The sequence below is a fragment of the Xenopus tropicalis genome, chromosome 4 (genome assembly GCF_000004195.4).
Source record: "Xenopus tropicalis strain Nigerian chromosome 4, UCB_Xtro_10.0, whole genome shotgun sequence".
In the NCBI taxonomy this organism is placed as follows: Eukaryota; Metazoa; Chordata; class Amphibia; order Anura; family Pipidae; genus Xenopus; species Xenopus tropicalis.
The window spans coordinates 138,268,162-138,291,916 of NC_030680.2; the positions used below are offsets into that span (position 1 = coordinate 138,268,162).

General features: G+C 42.6%; 1 protein-coding gene across 1 annotated transcript in view; it reads left to right on the forward strand.

Annotated features, from left to right (window-relative positions):
- il17re (interleukin 17 receptor E) overlaps positions 1-23,536 on the forward strand; it is a 35,991-nt gene extending 12,455 nt beyond the window's left edge. The window contains exons 2-16 of the mRNA XM_004914115.4: positions 7,042-7,057; positions 8,914-9,075; positions 11,736-11,845; positions 12,127-12,250; positions 12,543-12,679; positions 13,059-13,121; positions 13,927-13,993; positions 14,375-14,562; positions 16,090-16,137; positions 16,488-16,533; positions 19,657-19,799; positions 20,333-20,395; positions 20,912-20,963; positions 21,229-21,336; positions 21,690-23,536. Coding sequence (XP_004914172.1) covers positions 7,042-7,057; positions 8,914-9,075; positions 11,736-11,845; positions 12,127-12,250; positions 12,543-12,679; positions 13,059-13,121; positions 13,927-13,993; positions 14,375-14,562; positions 16,090-16,137; positions 16,488-16,533; positions 19,657-19,799; positions 20,333-20,395; positions 20,912-20,963; positions 21,229-21,336; positions 21,690-22,324 — 1,962 coding nt within the window. The 3' untranslated portion in view covers positions 22,325-23,536. The remainder of the gene's footprint in view (positions 1-7,041; positions 7,058-8,913; positions 9,076-11,735; positions 11,846-12,126; positions 12,251-12,542; positions 12,680-13,058; positions 13,122-13,926; positions 13,994-14,374; positions 14,563-16,089; positions 16,138-16,487; positions 16,534-19,656; positions 19,800-20,332; positions 20,396-20,911; positions 20,964-21,228; positions 21,337-21,689) is intronic.
- The last annotated feature ends 219 nt before the right edge of the window (positions 23,537-23,755 follow it).

Sequence of the window (23,755 nt, forward strand, 5' to 3'; positions counted from 1 at the left end):
CCAAGTCTTTTTACATTTAACTGTGGCTCACGAGTAAGAAAGGTTGGGGATCCCCTGACTTAGACTATTATAATTATCTTATATATAAGTTGCAAGTGCAGAGTTCTCACTGGAACGCAGGTGTTAGTTTGGAAAGCAGCGCCATTTTGGAAAGTGCCAGAGGAGTGTCAGTGGCAGCAGGAAGGAGCGAGAGGAGGAAAACACTGAATCAAGCGCTATGGGTGAGATCTTTCTAGTACTGCATATATGATACAAAAGGCTGGGGGATGCCCCAAAATAGTCTAACTGATAAACTGGCAATATTTAACAATAATTAGTTTATCTGTGATTGGAAAGGTAAGCAATGGGGGGCGAGGAGGGCGGCACCTCAAAGGCTGCCTCAGGGCGGCATAGACCCCAGAAATGCCCCTAACTCCCCCCCTGCCCCTTATGAACCCAACACAATTGAACATATTCAGCGCTGAATTCATGGGGGGAGCACAGGTCTCTGGTATCTGTTTTGGAGCACCTTTTGCCTTGCAAGTGACAGGCAAGCAAAGCAATATCTGGGTCTTACTAGCACTTGCAATGGGTCAGTGTCGGACTGGCTCACAAGGATACCAGGAAAACTCCCGGTGGGACCTGGTGTCAGTGGGCACTTTTGCTGCTAGCCATTTGGCATAATTCATGGTCATTCCCTATCCTCTATGGGAACAAATTGACTAAATATAAAGAAGAATAGATTATAGTATGCAAAGAAAAAAAACAAGGAAAATACAGAGGTTGAGTGAGAAGTGGATAAAAAATAGTTTAGAGAGTGGGCCCATGGTCTAAGGTTTTCTGTTGGGCCCCTGGGGACCCAGTCCGACACTGGAATGGGTCCATTTGCACTGGTGACAGGGAGTCCAGCCATAAAGTTGGATAGCAGCTCAAAACTTTACTGGTGCAATTTAGTAGCTATCTTTGTAAAGCCACATAGTCTTAGTTATTTGCTGCGCAGATGGATAAATTAAAAGCACCTTTGGTTTGCACCCTACTCTTTGGTTCTTCTGAGCAATCACTCTTTTTTATCTGTAATTAGAAAACCCAGGCAGCATTGAAGGGAAGGGAGGGGTTGTTTATCCAGAGCTCATCTGTTTTCAGGAGGAGGTGGGTTAAGTTAGGGTACAAATAAAACAGTAATCCATTACTGCTTCTTTTTATAACAGAACGACAACACAGATATTAGGCAGAACACATATTCATGACAAACCCTATTGATGTGGCTCAGTTGAACATCCTGTATGTGTGTAACCAACCTGCGATGTGTGCGACAGTTTGTAATTTGGCTTGTTATCTGTACAATATAATGCTGTTTTGTATTAATAGAACCTTATTTGTTGGTGGTTTGACATCTGACAGCTGGAGCCTTCCCACTCCTTCCCTATGTACTTCCTGCACTTGTGTTCCTCTATTATTTGATTAGTTATTGCCGTGTGTTTATAGAGTCCCTGATGAACTGCCAGTTACAGGGAACAAGTGATTGCTTTGGCTTTCAGGATTATTTGAGCAGATAATTACACCTGATCCCGGCAATCCCAACCCATATTCATGATGTGCTTTCTCTGTTGACAGATTAAATTAATGCAGGTGTTTCAGTTTGTACTTTAATAAAACAGAATAATACAGAAGATTTAGGCTTGGGGGTTCAGTTCTTGCCAAGGCAGGTTTGGGTCTCCTCCCACAGCCCAAAAACATACAGGAAGATGAATTAGTGATTTTATAAAGGAAAAATAGGGGAATATAATATTCAACTTCTCCCTGATTAACAATATAAAAAATTACCTTTTGCGGCTTTGATTGCAGCTATAATTAGGTTTATATAATTCATTAACCAGTCTAGGAAAGTGCCCTGTGCCTGATAATTATGAAAGTGCACGTGATTAAATAAATGCACAATTTCTACAACCCGCAGTTTTAAGCTGGCCATACACGGGCAGATCCGCTCGCTTGGCGATGTCGCCAAGCGAGCGGATCTTCACCTGATATCCCCACCTACGGGTGGCGATATCGGGGAGGCATGTAGGTGAATTCGATCATTTGGCCCTGGGGCCAAACGATTGAATTCTGCACGCGGCAATGGGGCAGTTGGTTCGGGGACCGCATCAACGAGCCAATGCGGTCCCCGATCCGACTGGATTTTCTAACCTGGTCGATCGATATCTGGCCAATTTCAGGCCAGATATCGGTCGGCCAGGCCCCTCGGTTCTGCCCCTAGACGGCCCGATAAGCTGCCGAAACGGTCCAAGAGACCAATATCGGCAGCTATAATCGGCCCCTGTATGGGGACCGTAACTGGATAAAAAATTGCAAACGTGCTGATATAAAGTGCTGGTGCTTCAGTGCAATTAAAAAATACTGTTTACAAATAAATCACACTCTATACACTAATTCATTTATCTCCAAAGTGCAGCGCTTGATTAACCAATTAGATAATTCAGTGAATAAATAAATTAAGTAAATTATTTCCTAGATTATTTTAATGAAAAAACCTTGATTACGTTTGCAGAAAGAAAAGGATTTAAGATGGGGAGGGATCCCAAATGTTAACTATCTGAATTTTTGGGTAACTAGGCCCCGGGATACCACAAAGCAAAGAAAGGCAGGAACCAAGTGGCTGCGGTCTCTAATTTCCCTTGCCTATCACTTGTAAGAGCTAGGTTATCCTATAAAAACGCAAACCTCAAGGACCATGGAGTGAAAACAGCAATAAAATACTGTAAAGGATCAAGTATCAATTGTGCATTTATTTAAGCACATGCACTTTTATACTCATCAGGCACAGGGCACTTTCCTAGACTGGTTAATGAATTATATAAACCTGATTATAGCTGCAATCAAAGCCATAAAGGGTAACTTTAAATATTGTACGTCTGAAAGAAAGGGGGTTGTATTTCTTTTTTATTTTATTAATTGGTGCCTGATGAATTGTGATATGATAGGTAGAGTGTAAGTTGTGCTGGATAAAGGATGATGCGGAATATGTTCATGCTATATAGAATAAATATAACAGTATTATGGAATGTATGATGTAGAGAGAGTTATTCAGGGACAATCTGCAATTGATCTTGTTATTTGCAGGTTTGAATTAGTTTGCTTTTTGTTCAGCAGTTTCAGCAGCTTTCTGGTTTCTAGGGTCCAATATAAACTAGCAACCAGGCAGTGGTTCAAAAGAGAGACTAAAATATGAATAGAGGAGGGCCTCAATAGAAAGAAAAGGAATGGAAAGTAACAATAACAATAAAATTGTAGCCTCACAAGGAGACAGTTTTGTGGCTGCTGAAAAAGAGTCACAATGGGAGGGAAAATAACTCAAAAACTATAAACAAAATAAAAAATGAAGGTGAATCACCCCTTTAGGTTTAATCAAATAGCTTGTAGCAGGATTTAAATTCAGCCAAAACTGAACCCTTTATGTCAGTGCCGGGGTCCTAGGTTCAAGCCCAACCAGGGCACTGCCTGCAAGGACAATACTGATAAAAATTGTCAGTGCCAAAGGAAAAAGAAAAAAACAAAAACAAAGACAAAAAAAACCCTTAATGCAATAAGTCAGACTTTTGTTGATGGTGCACACAAACCGATAGCTCAGGAGTCACCAAACTAATAGTTAACAGTGTTGTGCCATTCAAGTCCGCCAAAGTCAATCACCAAAGTCCCCAAATAGCCAACATGCAAAGAAATCCAAAGTGAGCTCCTATTATCCAGGTGTAGAAATGCCCACTTACAGACCCCCGACCTAGGGGAAGCACATCAAATCCAATCCAATGTGGCAGAATTCCTTTTCCATAAAGGCAATTTGACTATTATATCATCCATATATAGTGCATAGACTGTCATTATCATTAAATGTATAATAAAATGTATGACTTATGTACAAAAATGTCTGAGCGCATTTAAAAAGTCGCTTCCAGTGACGCAGTTGAGTCCAAGACTCAGGGGAAACCCTTGGCTGCAGAGTAACGGAGTTGCCGGTGTTCCCTGTTTCTGTGTGTTCCATTGACTGCAAGGAGTTTGTATGTTTCTCCCATGTCTGCGTGGGTTTCCTCCTGAGACCCAGGTTCCTTTCCACACCCCAAAAACATGCAGATTGGATCCTGATAAAAGTCACCCTAATGTGTGTAAATGGAATAGGGACCTTAGATTGTAAGCTTAGTAGCTTAGTATGGGCCCCTATGAGTGTTATGTTGCTGGGCTGATATTATGACATAATACATGCTGACAGGCTGCTTTATATTAAAATAATAGTTTCATACAAACATCCATGGAGCCCCTGAGCAGCCTGGGAGCCATCAAATCCCTTTAAAGAGCCCCAGCCCTGCCAGTTGGACAGCTCTAAGTTATCCAATCAACACAGAGAGTATATAAAGCGACAGTGTCAGAGCAGTAACCCTTATTACGCTGAACTACAAAACTCATTAAACCAGTTTGTATTAAACCATTATGTTTTAACCAATGAAAACAAGTCTGTCATCATAAGGAAAAGCTATAACACAGGTCTGGAAGTCAGTGAAGCATAGGGAAAGTGGTGTGACGTCTAGTTTGAAAGGTTATAATGGCTCTTGTGTGACGGGGGGGTATTTCCTGGTTCTTACACTCACCTCTGTCAGAGTTACCTGCCATTCATGGATCCCAAGGAATCTGCTGTGAAAGTCTATATAGGCACAAAATGAATGAATGATGCTGAACTACAACTCTTTCTCATGGCCCAATCAATACCTTAGGGGTAGAGGGGTTGTTCACCATTTAGTTTGTAGTATGGTGCAGACAATTTGCAGTTGGTCTTTGTTTTTATTTTTGGCAGATTTTGATTTTTTCAGCTTCTCTCTCCAGTTTGTAATTTCAGCAGCTTGAGCAGTTTCAGTCCAACGTACCCTAGCAACTAGGCAGTAGTTTGAATGACAGACTGGAAGATGAAAAGGAGAAGGGACTGAATAGAAAGATAAATAATAAAAAGTAACAATGATAATAAAACTGGAGCCTCACAGAGCAATGGTTTTTGAGCTGCCGGGGGGCAGTAACTCCAATTTGAAATCTGGGGAAAGAGGCAGAAGTGGAAGGCAAATGGTTTTAAAATGATAAAAAGAACTTAAACTGAAACATTGCTAAGAAGTGGCTATTCTACAATATACTAAATCTACCGTGAAGGTGAACTTGCCCTTCAAGCAAAGAGCTCGCTAGTGTTTACATCACTAGTTTTAGCTGGAGATTGTGCTCGGGGCACAAGGAAATGCCTGTAAGTTACTGTCAATGGCATTTGCATAAATGTGTCACTATTATATATATATAACAATTCCTCACTACACACCAATGCCTCACTACACACCAATGCCTCTCTCACTGGTATCTCTTTATCTAAACACGGGGTAGTTACTAGGGATGAGTCTCGGCTGGGGGCATTCCTTAGCACAGGTGTGTGAGCCAATACGTTGCACCTACAGAGGGAGGGGATGAGCAGGAAAGGCACCCATATTAAAGAGATAGTCTACCTTAACAACTTTTCAATTTGTCTTCATTTATTATAGTTTCTGAATTATTTGCCTTCTGCCTCTTTCCGGATTCCAAATGGGGGTCACTGACCCCGGCAGCCAAAAAATGATTGCTTTATGAGGCTACTGTTTTATTGCCACTTTTATTACTTGTTACTTTTTATTACTTTTATTTCTATTCAGTCGCACAATATGAATTCCAGTCTGTCTGGTTGGTTGCTAGGCAGTTAAAGGAGAACTACTTGTAGTAGTAGATTTGGTTAAACTAAGGATGCACCGAATCCCGGATTCGGGCCGAATCCAGCCTTTTTTTTGATGGATTCTATTTCAGCCGAATCCACAGTCCTGGCCAAACCAAATCCGAATCCCAATTAGCATTCAGAAAGGGTTAAATTTTAGGAGGGAAATCTTTTAACCCTTCCCGATCCTAATCAGCATGTGCTTATTAGGATTTAGATTCGGTGTGGGATTCGGCAGAATCCATCAGGGCGGGTTCAGGGGTTTGGCCGAACCTAAAAAAGTGGGTTTGGTGCATCTATAGGTTAAACTATAACTCTCAGCATCCCTCTGACTGTATGTGGGGGCTAAGTGACGCATCTGTGACGCATCAGAAATCTGCACTTTCTAATTGGGACCACAAGGGGGTGCTGTTGTTATCTATAGATCTTTCAGAGGGGTGTCCTCTAGATTAAGGTGTAAACTTAGAAGATACGGAAGGCTTGAAGTCTTACCAGAATTATTTTTTTTTTATTTGTACACTTAATTTGAAATCTTTCTTTATTGAACTTTTTCTATATAAGGGAGGAGGAATGAAGTGGAAATACAGAGATGGAAACAGTGTGTTGGCAATGCAAAGCATAGGAACTATACGCATTTTTGTTTAATCATTGCAGAACACCAATTTGGGGGGGATTGTTAGTAAGGCCTGAAGTAAATGGTAGAATTAGAGACCTGGCACCCCATTCATTGGGTTTTTTACATATGAGTTCTCATAGTATTTGCACAATTAAACATTTACATTCCTAATTCCAATTCTCTCTCTCTCTCTTTTCCTTTCTACAGACAACTCTTCTCATTTCCTCGTCCCCTTTCCCTCTCTCAAACCTACAACAACTTTATTAATACATAACATTAGCAGTAATCCATCACAGCCCCCCTTACACCGGCAATATGGCAGCTCTCGTTAATATCTATATAGCTAATTAATGTTGTGTCCCCATAACAAAACACTGTGGAGTCCTGGCAATTTTGGGCATTCGTTTCTAGAATGTTCCATAAGATTCCCTTGGTTGTTTCATGCACGTAGATGTAGTACCCCATCTGCCATCGAACTACAACTCCCAAACTCAATCAACCACTTGGCTACGAAACTTCGGCGGCCCTATTGCTTGCCTGTAAATATAAGAGATAACAGGTAAAGATAATGCTTATATAGAACAAGTGTGAAATCTCCCCATGTAAGCCATTGCTTTTATCTGATACAAGACAAAACTGTTTCCCCAATACTGAGCTAACTAATGTTTTTTTGTTTTCACAGGATTACACAATTCGCCGTAAGTATCACTTTTTATTTATTTATTCTTTTGTTGCAATCAAAGTCCGTCCATTTTTTATAGTAAGACATAGAGCTGCCGTACTTCCTTCTACACACAGCAGTCTTAATATTTATCTCTGTTTTATCTGCAGGGTGCAAAGCGCAATTTTCTAACACAACCACCATTTTTTTTAACCCACAATGCAGCATTTCCCCAAAATCCCAGCGTTGTTGTGGGAGCCAGTGTAGTTACACCTGACTTAAAGGGATAGTAACAACAAAGAGTGTTTTAAAGTAATTAAAATATAATGTACTGTTGCCCTTCAGAAACCCTAATATAGTTTATATAAATACCCCACTGTGTAGCCCCGGGGGCAGCCATTCCTGCACTGGTACAGCTGGGGTGTTTGCTACAGAAACCCTACTATAGTTTATATAAATACCCCGCTGTGTAGCCCCGGGGGCAGCCATTCCTGCACTGGTACAGCTGGGGTGTTTGCTACAGAAACCCTACTATAGTTTATATAAATACCCCGCTGTGTAGCCCCGGGGGCAGCCATTCCTGCACCGGTACAGCTGGGGTGTTTGCTACAGAAACCCTACTATAGTTTATATAAATACCCCGCCGTGTAGCCCCGGGGGCAGCCATTCCTGCACTGGTACAGCTGGGGTGTTTGCTACAGAAACCCTACTATAGTTTATATAAATACCCCGCTGTGTAGCCCCGGGGGCAGCCATTCCTGCACCGGTACAGCTGGGGTGTTTGCTACAGAAACCCAACTATAGTTTATATAAATACCCCGCTGTGTAGCCCCGGGGGCAGCCATTCCTGCACTGGTACAGCTGGGGTGTTTGCTACAGAAACCCTACTATAGTTTATATAAATACCCCGCTGTGTAGCCCCGGGGGCAGCCGTTCCTGCACCGGTACAGCTGGGGTGTTTGCTACAGAAACCCTACTATAGTTTATATAAATACCCCGCTGTGTAGCCCCGGGGGCAGCCATTCCTGCACTGGTACAGCTGGGGTGTTTGCTACAGAAACCCTACTATAGTTTATATAAATACCCCGCTGTGTAGCCCCGGGGGCAGCCATTCCTGCACTGGTACAGCTGGGGTGTTTGCTACAGAAACCCTACTATAGTTTATATAAATACCCCGCTGTGTAGCCCCGGGGGCAGCCATTCCTGCACCGGTACAGCTGGGGTGTTTGCTACAGAAACCCTACTATAGTTTATATAAATACCCCGCTGTGTAGCCCCGGGGGCAGCCATTCCTGCACCGGTACAGCTGGGGTGTTTGCTACAGAAACCCTACTATAGTTTATATAAATACCCCGCTGTGTAGCCCCGGGGGCAGCCATTCCTGCACTGTTACAGCTGGGGTGTTTGCTACAGAAACCCTACTATAGTTTATATAAATACCCCGCTGTGTAGCCCCGGGGGCAGCCATTCCTGCACTGGTACAGCTGGGGTGTTTGCTACAGAAACCCTACTATAGTTTATATAAATACCCCGCTGTGTAGCCCCGGGGGCAGCCATTCCTGCACTGGTACAGCTGGGGTGTTTGCTACAGAAACCCTACTATAGTTTATATAAATACCCCGCTGTGTAGCCCCGGGGGCAGCCATTCCTGCACTGGTACAGACCTCCTCCTGGGTGTCAAGTAATCTTTATTGCTTGTCTGACTCCCTCTAGAGTTCTAGTGGCTCTGATAGGGGCCACCATAAGAGCAGGCCACGATTAGGCATAAAAAGCCAAAGGAAAAGGCAATGGGGAAAGGGAAAGATCATGATAATTTTTTTTACAAAAAGGAAAATGTATGTATAAAACTCGTCTCAATATATAATGCCCTTTGTACTTCTTGTACTCTTGCAGGCAAAATTGCCTTCCGACAGACCTCAAACCCAAATCAGACCTGCCCAATAAATCTACCCCCAGATGCCCTCTCCCTTTCCACTGTGGAACTGTGCAACCCCTTCCTGATAAATCGAGAATGCAAGATGTGCATCCGTGTCATCATCTCACTGAACTCTACAGGTAACCAGTTCTTCCTCCCTATTGGCACAGACACCTGGCACACACCTTCCCATTGGTACATATATAGTAATCCTGGCAATGTTCTGTTTTTGGGAATGTCTTAAATGATCAAATGGTGAGGAAAACCTCAATATTAAACCAAATATTGTTTATATGGAGGATATATTAGCAGTCACTGAGGGGTTCTGTGCCCATATAAAGGCACAAGGCTGCAGGCTGAGTTATACAGGGAACTCTGAGTATCACTCATGTATTATAAGGGATAATGTACCCCCTACTGTAAATGATAAGGATATTAGCAGTCACTGAGGGGTTCTGTGCCCATATAAAGGCACAAGGCTGCAGGCTGAGTTATACAGGGAACTCTGAGTATCACTCATGTATTATAAGGGATAATGTACCCCCTACTGTAAATGATAAGGATATTAGCAGTCACTGAGGGGTTCTGTGCCCATATAAAGGCACAAGGCTGCAGGCTGAGTTATACAGGGAACTCTGAGTATAACTAGTGTATAGTAAGGGATAATGTACCCCCAATTGAGCAGTGGGCTTTAGCACAACTAAAATATATATTTTCCCTGACTGTTTTCAATGTATGTCAGTGTTATGCACCCTCCCTCCACAAGTGCTTACAAACACATATCTTCTAATAGTTACAAGTTTATAGTGAGTGACAGTGAAATGAGTTGTTCTAGATTTCTCAGATATTCCTGGCAGCAGTAGGAGGGGGGGTACATTGTGCACATTAATGTCTGGGTGACAGGAGCAGTGCAAGGAGCCTCCTCCCTGCATTCCTCATATACTCACGCTAACTGCCCCACATAAACAAACCCTGCATTCCTCATATACTCACGCTAACTGCCCCACATAAACAAACCCTGCCGGCGGGGAGATGATTCCCCTCCACACCCTAACGTTCCATTGCCCCATTGGTTTGTTAGGTGATCTGAGCTTTACTTCTATGATCAAGACCCTCTTGGGCAAACCTGATTGGGAGATACCACATCCCTACCAGGGGGCAACACTAAGGGATTTAAAGAGCTGGCGTAGGACAGAAGAGCAGTACTTTCACTAAAGATTCATAAAGCTCATTAAGACTCAACCTGTTTGTAGCCCCAACTCCATTTTCTGGAAACTTGCCTATAATATTTCTACATTATAGGTGGAGCCACAAAGGTGACTAAGTAAACAAGCTCATTCTTTCCAGTCGTCAGCCGGAACTGGTAGTGTCCCGTGACCCAGATCATGGGCTAAATGTGCTCCATTGCTATTCTGGAACGTTAGGGGGACTGGACCTGAAATGAAATATACGGTATATTTAGCTTTTTGTGGACTGCAGGACGGGACTCGGAACTGAATGTAGGGGCAGGCAATATCTGCTGGAGTATGGCCAGCGTTACCCCTTGGTGCTTAAAGTAGGCTGAGATATGGAACACACTTATTGGCACTGGGGCCTGCAGCCAACTGCAGATATTTTTGGAATGTTGTTAGACAAGATCTGCTGCTCTTAGCAGCTCCCATACTAACATACTAACTTCATTTTTCCAGAAAAACAGGCCGACACTTTCTGCCGACTGCTGTCAAGTCTGACTTTAAAGGAGACATATCCTATAAAAATTAAGACTGTACCAGTGAATTATACTCCTAGATATAGAAGGATTGTGCTCAAAAAAGTTGTGTTTCTGACTGATTTGTTGAGAAATTCCACAAAAACCCCACTAGCCCCGCCCATCTGTGCCACTTCCTGCTGGCTGAATTCTCTGGATGAGCTGGGGAGCCGGCGGCCCTCCGTACCCTGCACTGTAGGATAGGAACCAATCAGCAGCTAGGCTGACCTGATAGGGAACTGAAGCCTGTCTGTGCTTGTGTGAGTGCAGGGCTGTGAATGTCTCTCCCCCTCCTACTGTGCTTCTGGCAGGGACCATTAGGACACGCCCACTCTTCATTTCACACTGGATGGAGAAGTGATAGGATCTATAGGGAGCTCCAATAAAGGGGCCATTGTTACAGATAGGGTTAATTTTTAGCACAAAGGGAAACCAGCACCGGATATTATTCATAACTGCCTACAAAATTAGGGTTTTTTTTTTATCCAATATATGCCAAGATGGCCAAGCAAGTAGTTCTTTGCCGCATTTGGCTACTAACATTCTGGCTAACAATCTGGCTAACAATCTGCCAGTTCTGATGGCTTGCCTCCAGGGCCATTGATAGGATCATATTAAAAGCTATGCAGACCCATTGGGAGAGGACGGCACAACCACCAACGGTTTTCCAAGGATTTTCTGAAAACAATAGATTTTGGCTAATTTGTGGCCAGATGTGTGTCAGGCAGGTCGGCCAGGGAGCCCCACGGGGGCAGCCATTATTGTTCCCTCTATAGGCAGCTATGAAATCATAGGTCCATCATCTGTAAGGGCTCTGCAATAATTCTGTTTGGGGGAGGGAAGGAAAACTATACCCCGAACAATTAGAGACTCTATAAAAATATATTGCATAACCAATCTGTTGGTTATGTATTCATTCTGGGGGTATAGTTTTCCTTTAAAGGGACACTGCCATTTCCCTATTAGTAATGGGAGTTGTGTCTGTACCAATAACAATGAAGCTGTGAGGGGTTGCAAATACTGTGAGTAAATTAATTCCCATCTCCCGTGCAGGGTTCCGCCAAATGCATGGCTTTCATATAGAAACTCTGGAGATCAGCACCAACAAGTACAAGGCTTTCCAGATACTCAAAAGAAGTAGAAAGGCCCCTAAAGGAAACCTGGTAAGTGCCAAAGGCTAAATGTAAGGCTAATGTCCTACGCCCAGGGGGGCATTTGCTTGTGCTTACATATTGCCACTTTGTGTGCCTCTATTGGGGGAGTGTATTTTCTGGTACACCTGATTTTATCTACTTCCTCTCCATAGAGCCAAGGCATGCTGGGAGTCAGCCCTGCAAGAATAATATTGTGTTTACACCCCCTTTAGGCCATTTACTGATAGAAGCAACGTGACATATTTATGTTCATGGTGACTTCTGACTTATCTGCTGTTTCTTCTCCTCAGTGGTGGATCGAGTACGACTGTCTAATGGTAACTCCCGGGCAGACCGTGTCTGTGTGGCTGTCGACAGTTCCAGGTTGTGGCGAGGAGATCAGCAAGACACACTACCTGCATGACAGGAATGCTAGTAAGCGTCTTCGATTTTTGCGTTTTAAACTCAAAAACAAAATGTTGCCTAATCAAAGGAAATGTGATTTTAAACAACCTTCCAATACACAATCATTGCACGTTTTTACTGGTTTTAAGGTTATTTAAGAAATGTAATTGCTGTTGAAAGCAGTATCTGTCTGAACCTCCCTGCACTGCTGGTTATGACTCTTGAAACAATGTAGCAGAAGCCAGCTTTCCTCCAGTTCTCACAATGGCCAGCATATATGAAGGCTACACAGATGATCTGATTCTTCTCTCTTTCCACACAGAACCCGAGTTCAACTATACACACTTGCCAGAACAACGGCAAATTGCAGTCTCCTTATCCAAGGGCCCCACGGCAGTGGCGCGTTTGTGCTACGATAGAATTATCTGCAAGTCTCTGCCAGAAAATGCCACCCCCAAGGTAAGCATCTCGGCTCCACTCTCTCCCTATTGTATAGGGCCATTGTATAATACTACTCCTCCTGCAGAGTTTTGTTCAGTACAGGGGGAAAAGGGATGAGCTCCACGCTAATCCTCCCACTAAATATTCTGTTACCCACTACATGCAACAAGCACATCCCCAACAACGTTCAGATCACACAGATCACATCAGAGCCATATTCAGGCCTAAAACTAGTAGCTAAGCCAGCAACATTTTATCTATAAGTAAGGGAAAGCAAAGCCTTGCATTCAGCTGTTATTATTTCCAGTGCTGGGATAGAAATGGAAAATATATAATTAAGTTGTGGTGAACCTGTAAGGGTAATGGTCGGCTCACTGTGCTCATCTCTGTCTTCCAGTTTACTGTTACCGAGAAAGCCATCCTGAAGTATGATTACTTGCTGCCCTGCCTGTGCATTGAGGTATGATACATAGTGCAACTGGAATGTGGGACATTAATATAAAGGATGTATGATGCCATCTTGTGGACACTGTCATGTACTGCAAGTGGTGACTGATGTGCCATTTCCTTGAGAGTTTTCAAGCCTACAGTATACAGGCCCAGACTGGCAATCTGTGGGTTCAGGCAAATGCCAGAGGGGCTGTTGTAAGATGCCATAGGCAGTCACTATTTATTGGCCCTGTGTGGGCTGTTTGGACCTCTGTGTACTTGAAATGCCAGGGCCTATTTTGAACCGCAGTCTGGGCCTGAACCTATATCTGCTGTGTGTAGCACATTACTTGCCTTCTGGCACACAGGCTGGTCCTTTGACAAATGATGGCACACTGTTAATTTTAAGATGCACCGAATCCAGGTTTCGGTTCGGGATTCAGCCAAGGTTCTGCCTTTTTCAGTAGGATTTAGACAAATCCACTTGAACCAAATCCGAACCCTTAAAATCTCATGACTTTTTGTCACACAAACAAGGAAGTTGGAAATTTTTCACCAGGGGGGCAGTCCACTTTAACCCTTGCGTGTCCTAATTGACATATGGTATTGGGCTGAATCTTTCAAGAAGGATTCGGGGTTCGGCTGAATCCCAAAATAGTGGATTTGGTGCAACCCTAATATAAACACAAGTTTCCCACTTTTGTACCAGTACTGTGCCTGCTGTATATAAGGCCTGCTGTTTGTCCTATGTCTTTCCCACAAATCCCATCTCCTAATAACCAAACTCCACAGGCATTTGTGTTGCAATTACTCATTACATTTTTCCCCTCTTTCAGGCTTATTATGATTTCCAGGACAGCCCAAGGAATAAGACTTGCCCTTTTGAAAGCCATGGCGATGCCTGTAAGTGATGCACTTTCTCTCATCCAACATGGCCACCAGTGTAAATGGACTAGGTCTTTACTGCACTGCTGTATTGAAGGACTTTCTCGTGAAGCTTTCTCTCCTGTTTGTATTGAATGCTTAATGTAAACATCTAATTAATAAATATTAACGGTTATGAATAAAGGGTTTAGTTAAGTATATAAAAGAATAAAGGAACTCTGACTAGAATAACAAAAAGCATTGCAAGCAGTAGTGAATAGCAATAAACCTCAGCCATAAAGCAAGACAGAACTGCTGTTATGTAAGAGACATGAAGGAAACTTTTGCAAGAACAAATACAGACTTTTTTTGGATGATAGTTTCCCTTTGTACAAAAGATCTTTCCTGCCTTCCTTTCAGATGGGCCGGATTTCTGGAAGACAACGTGGTCACACTCCAACGATCGTATGCTTATGAAGTTCAGATCCCTGTGCATGCTGGAACCCAGCGTCTCCCTGTGTCAGAAACAAAATGGCTCCTGCGACGTTATCCCCGGCGCTAACATCACTACAAATGAACTACTTGAGGAAAATCAATTTTACGCTTGGGTGAGAAAAACATATGTGTTTGTGTAAAACAGTACGTGCCCAAGTTTGATTGTAAGCTCTGCAAGACAGAAGCTTTCTACCCCATAACTGGTTCAACAGTCAATACGACTTTCTATTTCACTTTATATGCTTCTACTTAGTACCAGCCAGCTTTATACTACTAATGGCATCCAGGTTGTATTAAATGACACAGTGTAAAACAGCTGGGGAGTTGGTTCCTTTGCCTTTGCTAATCTTTCTTATTGCAGTCACTCTGCTTATCCATCCCCATAATGGCTCTACGTCCTGCACTGGTGCCAACAGTGGATCTTAGCTAGGATCCCACAACAACATGGTCAGAAACCTCTGGTATTAAGAGAGTTAGAATTGCAACTATAAAGTCAGTAGTGCACTAGGTGCCCCCTCTTCTATCTGATTGGCACACTATAGCAGAGACCCCTCTATAATCTATAATTACCCCTTATTGGGGCAGAACAGTCCTATTGGGTTTATTTAATGGTTAAATGATTCCCTTTTCTCTGTAATAATAAAACAGTACCTGTACTTGATCCCAACTAAGGTATAATTACCCCTTATTGGGGGCAGAACAGCCCTATTGGGTTTATTTCATGGTTAAATGATTCCCTTTTCTCTGTAATAATAAAACAGTACCTGTACTTGATCCCAACTAAGATATAATTACCCCTTATTGGGGGCAGAACAGCCCTATTGGGTTTATTTAATGGTTAAATGATTCCCTTTTCTCTGTAATAATAAAACAGTAGCTGTACTTGATCCCAACTAAGATATAATTACCCCTTATTGGGCCCGAACAGCCCTATTGGGTTTATTTAATGGTTAAATGATTCCCTTTTCTCTGTAATAATAAAACAGTAGCTGTACTTGATCCCAACTAAGATATAATTACCCCTTATTGGGGCCGAACAGCCCTATTGGGTTTATTTAATGGTTAAATGATTCCCTTTTCTCTGTAATAATAAAACAGTACCTGTACTTGATCCCAACTAAGATATAATTACCCCTTATTGGGGCAGAATAGCCCTATTGGGTTTATTTAATGGTTAAATGATTCCCTTTTCTCTGTAATAATAAAACAGTACCTGTACTTGATCCCAACTAAGATATAATTACCCCTTATTGGGGGCAGAACAGCCCTATTGGGTTTATTTAATGTTTAAATTATTTTTTTGAAGACTTAAGGTACAGAGTAGTACGTAGGTACAATGCAGAATAACATTAGAAAATGTTGCTCTATTCAAGCCCAAGCTGCTGGTGTGGCCCTATGTTAGTTCGTTTCCAAGGCCCATTCCCTAGGGGGGGGAGGGGTTACGGTATATAACATTATGATATTATGGCACCATCACACAATAATTAGCTTTTCCTTGTCCCTTAAAATGAGGGTAATATTGGATGAAATTCTGAATTACTATTGCTGCAATGCCGTATCAATGGGCAGTTTACCCCAAATTTCTGTTTACTTTCTGTGAGCTGAAAAATTAATTAAAACTGTTGCATATGTCTTTCCAGGAATATGAAGTTGAGAGCGTGGACAAAGACCCCAACCTGTGCCTTAAGGTATGGCTTCCTTTTGCAATATATGCCCCAATAGCCGTGGGACAGAGCTCACCTTAGTTCATTTCTTAGATTTATAGGGCATCTGAGGTTTCTGATCTCTCCCCTGAGCAAATGTGTACTGCTATTTTGTACTAATTTTGTTACAACAGCGCCACCTGCTGGTCAGTTTCCGATCGTGACTATAAATTGCATTCTTTTACATTCACTAATTTTAAAGGTTTACTTTTCCTTTACTAGCTTTGAAACAGAGAAATAATGAAAATGACAAAATTGCTTAGAAAGCAAAGAGAAACTTTACATTCAGATTTTACCATTGATGATTTCCATTGTTTTATTGTTGTTTTCCATAGTTTACCGTGAAGAGCTGGAGCCATGTAAGATGCCCTGAAGCTGGAGGTAAGATATTCGGATATTCCCAGTATATCTACTAATGAACTGAACCCTAACGGCTGCTCAGTGGATGTGTAATGTTAGCAATTACATGGCAGCTTTTGTTCCCCAAAATCAATAATTAGCCCATTAAACATTAATTTGTAGCCCGTCCCTTAATGGAAACGTAAAATCTACAACTGAATGTTTAATGCTAACTATTGATTTTAGAGAACAAAAGCTGCCATGTAATTCTCTGCTATCTTTCACTGGCATCACCTAAAGTAAGACCTTAATCAGGTGGGGGACCAGAATAATGGTCAGTTTGGGTGATATTTGGAGAAAATATCAGTTTGATACCCCTGGTAGTCCAGTCTGAAGGTTAGTTAGTACACTAGAGGGGGCCTTGACCAGCTGATGAACCTCAACATTTAAAAATTGAAGCCTATAATTGAGGCCTGTTAGTCTGACATCAGTAGTAGGAAAGCTTCTGGAAGGGGTAATAAGGGATAGGATAGTTGAATACATTGCAGTTCACAATACTATTAGTTTGTGCCAGCATGGTTTTATGCGTAACAGATCTTGCCAGACTAATTTAGTCGCCTTTTATGAGGAGGTGAGTAGGAACCTTGATGCTGGAATGGCAGTTGATGTCATCTACTTAGATTTTGCTAAAGCGTTTGATACAGTACCGCACAGAAGGTTAATGATCAAATTAAGGAATATTGGCCTAGAACATAATATTTGTAATTGGATAGAGAACTGGCTGAAGGATAGAGTACAAAGAGTGGTGGTAAATGGAACATTTTCTAATTGGACCAGTGTGGTTAGTGGAGTACCGCAGGGGTCAGTCCTTGGGCCTTTGCTTTTTAACTTGTTTATTAATGACCTGGAGGGGGGCATAGACAGTACTGTTTCTATTTTTGCTGATGACACTAAATTGTGCAAAACTATAAGTTCCATGCAGGATGCTGCCGCTTTGCAGAGCGATTTGACAAAATTGGAAAACTGGGCAGCAAACTGGAAAATGAGGTTCAATGTTGATAAGTGCAAAGTTATGCACTTTGGTAGGAATAATATAAACGCGAACTATCTACTGAATGGTAGTGTGTTGGGGGTTTCCTTAATGGAGAAGGATCTAGGGGTTTTTGTAGATCACAAGTTGTCTAATTCCAGGCAGTGTCATTCTGTGGCTACTAAAGCAAATAAAGTGCTGTCTTGTATAAAAAAGGGCATTGACTCAAGGGATGAGAACATATTTTTGCCCCTTTATAGGTCCCTGGTAAGGCCTCACCTTGAGTATGGGGGCAGTTTTGGGCTCCAGTCCTTAAGAGGGATATTAATGAGCTGGAGAGAGTGCAGAGACTGCAACTAAACTGGTAAAGGGGATGGAAGATTTAAACTATGAGGTGAGACTGTCAGGGTTGGGGTTGTTTTCTCTGGAAAAGAGGCGCTTGCGAGGGGACATGATTACTCTGTACAAGTACATTAGAGGGGATTATAGGCAGTTGGGGGATGTTCTTTTTTCCCATAAAAACAATCAGCGCACCAGAGGTCACCCCTTTAGATTAGAGGAACGGAGCTTCCATTTGAAGCAGCGTAGGGGGTTCCTCACGGTGAGGGCAGTGAGGTTATGGAATGCCCTTCCTAGTGATGGGGTAATGGCAGACTCTGTTAATGCCTTTAAGAGGGGCCTGGATGAGTTCTTGAACAAGCAGAATATCCAAGGCTATTGTGATACTAATATCTACAGTTAGTACTAGTGGTTGTATATATATAGTTTATGTATGTGAGTGTATAGATTGGTTAGTATAGGTTGTGTGCTGGGTTTACTCGGATGGGTTGAACTTGATGGACAATGGTCTTTTTTCAACCCTATGTAACTATGTAACTATGTAACTATAAAAATGGACTGGAAAATATGTTCTAGATCTAAGATCTAGACAGAGTTGCCCTAAGGGTTTGTGGCAGTCTCCATCCTTCAGCACCGGCTGCTAAATTTGAGAACTGCCTGCCCAGTTTATTTACTTGTTGCTTACTGTACAGGAGCCACAGTGCTCAGGAGTTCAAGGGCTCAATTTGCCTCCAAAAAGGCAAAAATTCCTTCCTATCTCCAAAGGGACAACTGGACCAGTGTTTTTAACCTTGCAAATAATCATTCCTGTGGCGCATTTCAAACTGATCCATGACTGTCAACCAGAAATCACAGAGACCAAGAGGCAGCTAGAAGTTGGGCAGGCATTCAGAGTGTTGAATGTGATGGACTTTATCTTCCAAAAGTAACTAAGTAACTATTTTGGCCAGCATATACTGTCATCTTTCCAAAATACAGAGTAGAGTTTCCTAATGTTATCTACTAGCTAACCCACTAACAGCATTCCATACATTTGGTGAACTTTGAGGTCTGGGCTAAAAATTAATTATTAATATAATAACCAAAACATGAAAATATCCCAAATGCCTGAAGGCTAATATTACACTCCTGGGAATTAAACAACCTTGTCTTCTGCAGGTAGTGGGCCCGGGGCTTAGATCCCATTGCAGTGCCCCCCACAGCCCTACCACTCCCACAAATGTGCTTGTACAAACCTCAGGGTCAATACTGGCACTTTTATTTATATTAAAACTCTCTCCTAGCAGACAGGTGGGTAGGTTATTTTTCTACACACATTCTTTCATACTATCCCATTACTAATTCCATGTACAATACCCCAGAACACATGGCAGGATAATTATTGTGGCAATTATTTTTGTATTGTTTTCCAAGTGTCAGCATCCTCATGAATCCTCATTTCCAACTCAAAAAGCCCTGACCTGTAGGTGGTAATGTCCCTTTTTATTTAAAAAAAAAAACAAAAAAAACTCTACAAATAATTAAGGGTTCTGATATATAAGAACAAATGGATTTCAGACCGGTGACTTTTTTTTGGGTAAGGCCAAGCTAGAATCACATGACTGGAAGAAAGCAGACAGGCCCACGTATGCCTGGAAATATGTAGGTAAAAAGTGGCTATAATGCTATAACTAGGTACATGTATTCCTACCCTCAGAGACAAACAGCTATAACTATACGCTTATTTCTTCCATATGTGTTTCTCTGAATTCCATAGAATTAATGTTCTGAATCATTAATTGTCCGTCTACTTACAGAGCGTGACTGGAATGTGAAGGTGGATATGGGCCTTTTTCAGGTCCATCTGACTATTTTCTCACACGTTCCGGCAACGATCAGCGTCTCAGTGTGCATGGGTAACATTAGAACAGTCAATTGTGAGCCTCACACCACCATCCAGGTGAGTGGGAGCTTAATTGTCCATACTTTGTTGCCTATACTTATAACTGATGTGTCAGTTATGAGTCGCTTTCCCTCCACACAAACCTTCTTGCTAGAACACTTTAGAATTACTGTATAATTGTTCACATGGGGATTCAAAGTGGCAAACTTATTGCCAGGACCCATATTTATGGATGATTTTCTGGTCATTTATTGCACATCCCCACCATGGGGAACCTACATCCAGTAATGTAAAGAGGTCGCTCCATTTAGCTGGCTCTGGGTCACTGCTTAGTAGAAACTCTGTGGGACCTGCTGTTTGTAGGTAGTAAAAGAGAACCTACTTGCTAAATATCAGCATGGGGCTACAGGGGATGAGCCAGGGTTGAAGTCAACTGAGTGTCAGCTCCTCATGAATTACAACCCCAAAACCCCTGACCTGGTGGGTACTGTTGTTTAACATTTGTTTTATGGGTCCTGTGTTCCTGGGCTCATACCCAGTGCATACTGTCCAGCCTGGAGATATAACCATAGTGCATTCTTTTTTTACAGTTAAATGAAACCAATGAAGTGCAAGTTTTCTCTTTCCTACTAGCCAGGGGAATCTGCTATAAGGTAATAACATAGAATTAGCCGGTCATTGTCTTACCTTCTTTGCTTGTTTTTATTTTACACTAGTGATAGACAACCTTTGTCTCTTACAATATGGCAGAACCTTAGGGGCTGGAGGAGGCACATTATTCTGGGAATTGTAGTTCTGCAATTGTCTGAGTAAGGATGTTGCCTGTTCTTGTTTGTACACTTACAGGAGGGACATCAGAAAGGCAATCACTTCAACCCCTATCAGGATGTGCCAGTATCATAGCGTATGGCATATATGTGCATCCCAACACCCCCAGTTTCATATAGACCAGATCCCATTATATCAGCCATTCTATGATCTAGTCATGTATCTTGCCCCCACTGAATGCAAGTACAGGGCTTACTCTTTAATTAGGTAGCAGTAACATGTGGGAGCACAACCACATTTACCCAGGGGAACCAAGAGCACAGGGACTTAGCAAAAAATATATAAATAAAGATAATTTGCAAACAATTGCAGAATGCTAATTCTCTCTTTTTTCCGACCAGGTGTGGCGCTCTGACGTTCTTCATGCACATAAATACCTCATCTGCCCAGATTGTGAGTAGTCTGCCTTTTCTCTGTTGACCATTTTTCCTTATCAGTTTTTAAATAATATTTTTTCCTGCTGCAAACAACCCACCCATGCTGTGAGACAGCTTTGTGCTGATGGCTGAGTGCTGGTGGTTTATTTGAGTATCTCAAGCACCAAAAAGAGAGCTTGTCCCTCTTTTGAATTGATTGTGACGAAACCAATGGCAGATCACAGTATATATTCTATATGAGTATTATATTATATATAAGTATTTCCTTCCATTTTCTGCAGATTCCCATAAGCACCTGGGACTGATTTTCTTGACATCATTCCTGATGGTTTTGGCACTGGTTATTCTCCTGTACCTGATCTACCGACAGATTAAGAACATATTCACAGGTATGGATATTTGGGTGGAGCACAACCTTGTCAAAGACCCCAGCCACTTACCTACCAGTCACATTTAATGTGTCACATGGTATAACTGAACTTACTCAGTCTGTAAAGCCACTATATAGCCACTCTTTTACTATGCAGTTTACTATATATAGAGCTGCCATTGAGGGGGGCAAGCAAGAGTTCTGTTAGGGGGCTTCCCAATAAAGAGGCAGAGTTTGGCAAGATTGGTGGTGGGATCAGGAGTATGACCAGGAGGGCTATGGGACCCCAGATTTTCTGACAGGAACCCTGACTGTATATGATTGCTATGTGCCGTAGATATTTTATTAATCCTGAATGTTTTTCCATTACAGCTCCCCTTTGGAGTCAGACAGTGCTTCTTGTATACTCCCCTGATTCTGCAGAGTACAAGACCCTCATTTGTGCCTTCGCTGACTTCTTGCAAAGCATTCTGGGCTGCGAGGTCATTCTAGACATGTGGGATATGAACACAGTCAGCCAGCTTGGAATATTACCTTGGTTCTATCAAAAGAGAGAACTGGTGGCGCAGAGAAAAGGCAGCGTCATCATCATGTGGACGAAGAAGAGCAGGAGCATGTACGACCAGTGGACAAGCAGCAAGTTGAGCAGTTATGATTGGAAAGACCCAGTCAACCTGTTTGGAACAGCCATGTCCTGCTTGATGAAGGACTTTAACGTTGAGGAGGATGAGAAGGACAACCTGAGGGATTATAATTTTGTCTACTTTGAAGGTCTTTGTGATAAACATGATATCCCCCCCAGCATGAGAAAGATCAGTAGGTTCTGCCTTTTTAAGGACCTCTACAGGCTGGTCAATATACTGCAGGGTAGAACTTGCCTATCCCCTCCCTGCCTTATAAAGGCAGCTGCCAAGTATCTCATGAGAAGACTGGTCAGATCAGAAAAGAGCAGAGGCCTCCAGCGGCACGTGGAACTCTATAAGCAGAGACTTCCTAAACAGGGCTAGCAGGAAGAGTAGCCAATTTACAAGCCCCTGGAGCACTACTGCTTTTCGGAGATTGCCAAACACTGGTTTCCACTGTTATTTGGCCAGTTGTTAACCTCACTCTGGTGTTCCACCCACACCCGCGGTTGGCTTCACAGTGTTTATTATTATTGGCTCGTTGGGTCGTTTACAGCCCAGATGGCATGACATGGGTCCATCAAGCAATAATATTCCAAATGTAAAGAGTTCAAGAGGAAAAGATTGTGATTGGATATGGTGGGAAATATATCTGAAAGATGACCACTTCCGCAGGTAGATTTGGTTATTGTCTGAACAGCCAAATATATTTAGGGATTATACGAAATGCAAAAAGATTTAACTGGTACAGTTAACGTAATATCAACAGCACTAGGGAAAATTGCCTGTTTTGCACCCTATGTGTGCACCTTGGCAAATGGCGAGCAGCGTCCGCACCAATGTGCAAATTACTTTTGATTAGGAGACCAGATCCTCCTCCAAATGGGGTTCTCCAGATTTCAACTATTTCTATAGGAATACAAAGTATATTTGGCTGCTGGTGCGATTAGGGGGGTTGTAAGTGTGTAGGCAACTTGAAGTTTGAATGATTGATCCTAATGTAGGAAAATGTGTTATTGTGTACATAAATATGAAGGAAACTGGATAAATGCAATATATATATATATATATAATATATATTGTGGTAGAATGGCCCAACAAATGAGAGAAAATGAGTTTTCCCTTCAAGTTCTCCATAGTGGGAGATGTAATCTTTAAGAGAGAGGTTGATAAAACGAGAAGGTTTGCTCTGTTTAAAAGGTTGTGCTGTCTGGCCCTGAAAGCTATAGGGTTCTGGAAAGAACAAACGGATCAGGCGATCCATTCCAGTGGTCCAGCTCACCTATTGGAGCTTACTTTCCACAGGAAGGCTGTCCTGTGGAAAAGGTATTTAATGGTATAGAAAGGTGTGAGACGGGCTCTCAGAGCAGGGCACAGAACAGGAAGGATACCTCTCTGTGTTAGGACTCCCAGAGGGGCTGGGGGTGCTGCCTGCCACTGCCAGAAGCAGAGGGAGCCCAGAATTGAGAAAGTTGCCAAGAGACTCAGGGCCGGATTTAACTTCTCGGCGCCCCAAGGCCGCCCCCCCCCCCACGAGTGTGCATGCGCGAACGCACGGCGCCCTCTCCCCCCGAGTGCGCAATCACGATCAATGTGCATGCGCAATCGCACATTTAAACTCCCATACGGAGCAGTGGGGAGAGGTCCCGACTGCTCCGTATGGGAGCCAAATTTAAAAATTCTGTTGCGGCGGGGCGGCATGCTGCCCCTAAACTTGTGCCGCCTTAGGCCCCGGGACTTTGTGGCCTTTCCACAAATCCGGGCCTGAAGAGACTGAGGATCTAAGGAGCTGAAAGGAAAGCCAGGAGGCTGAGC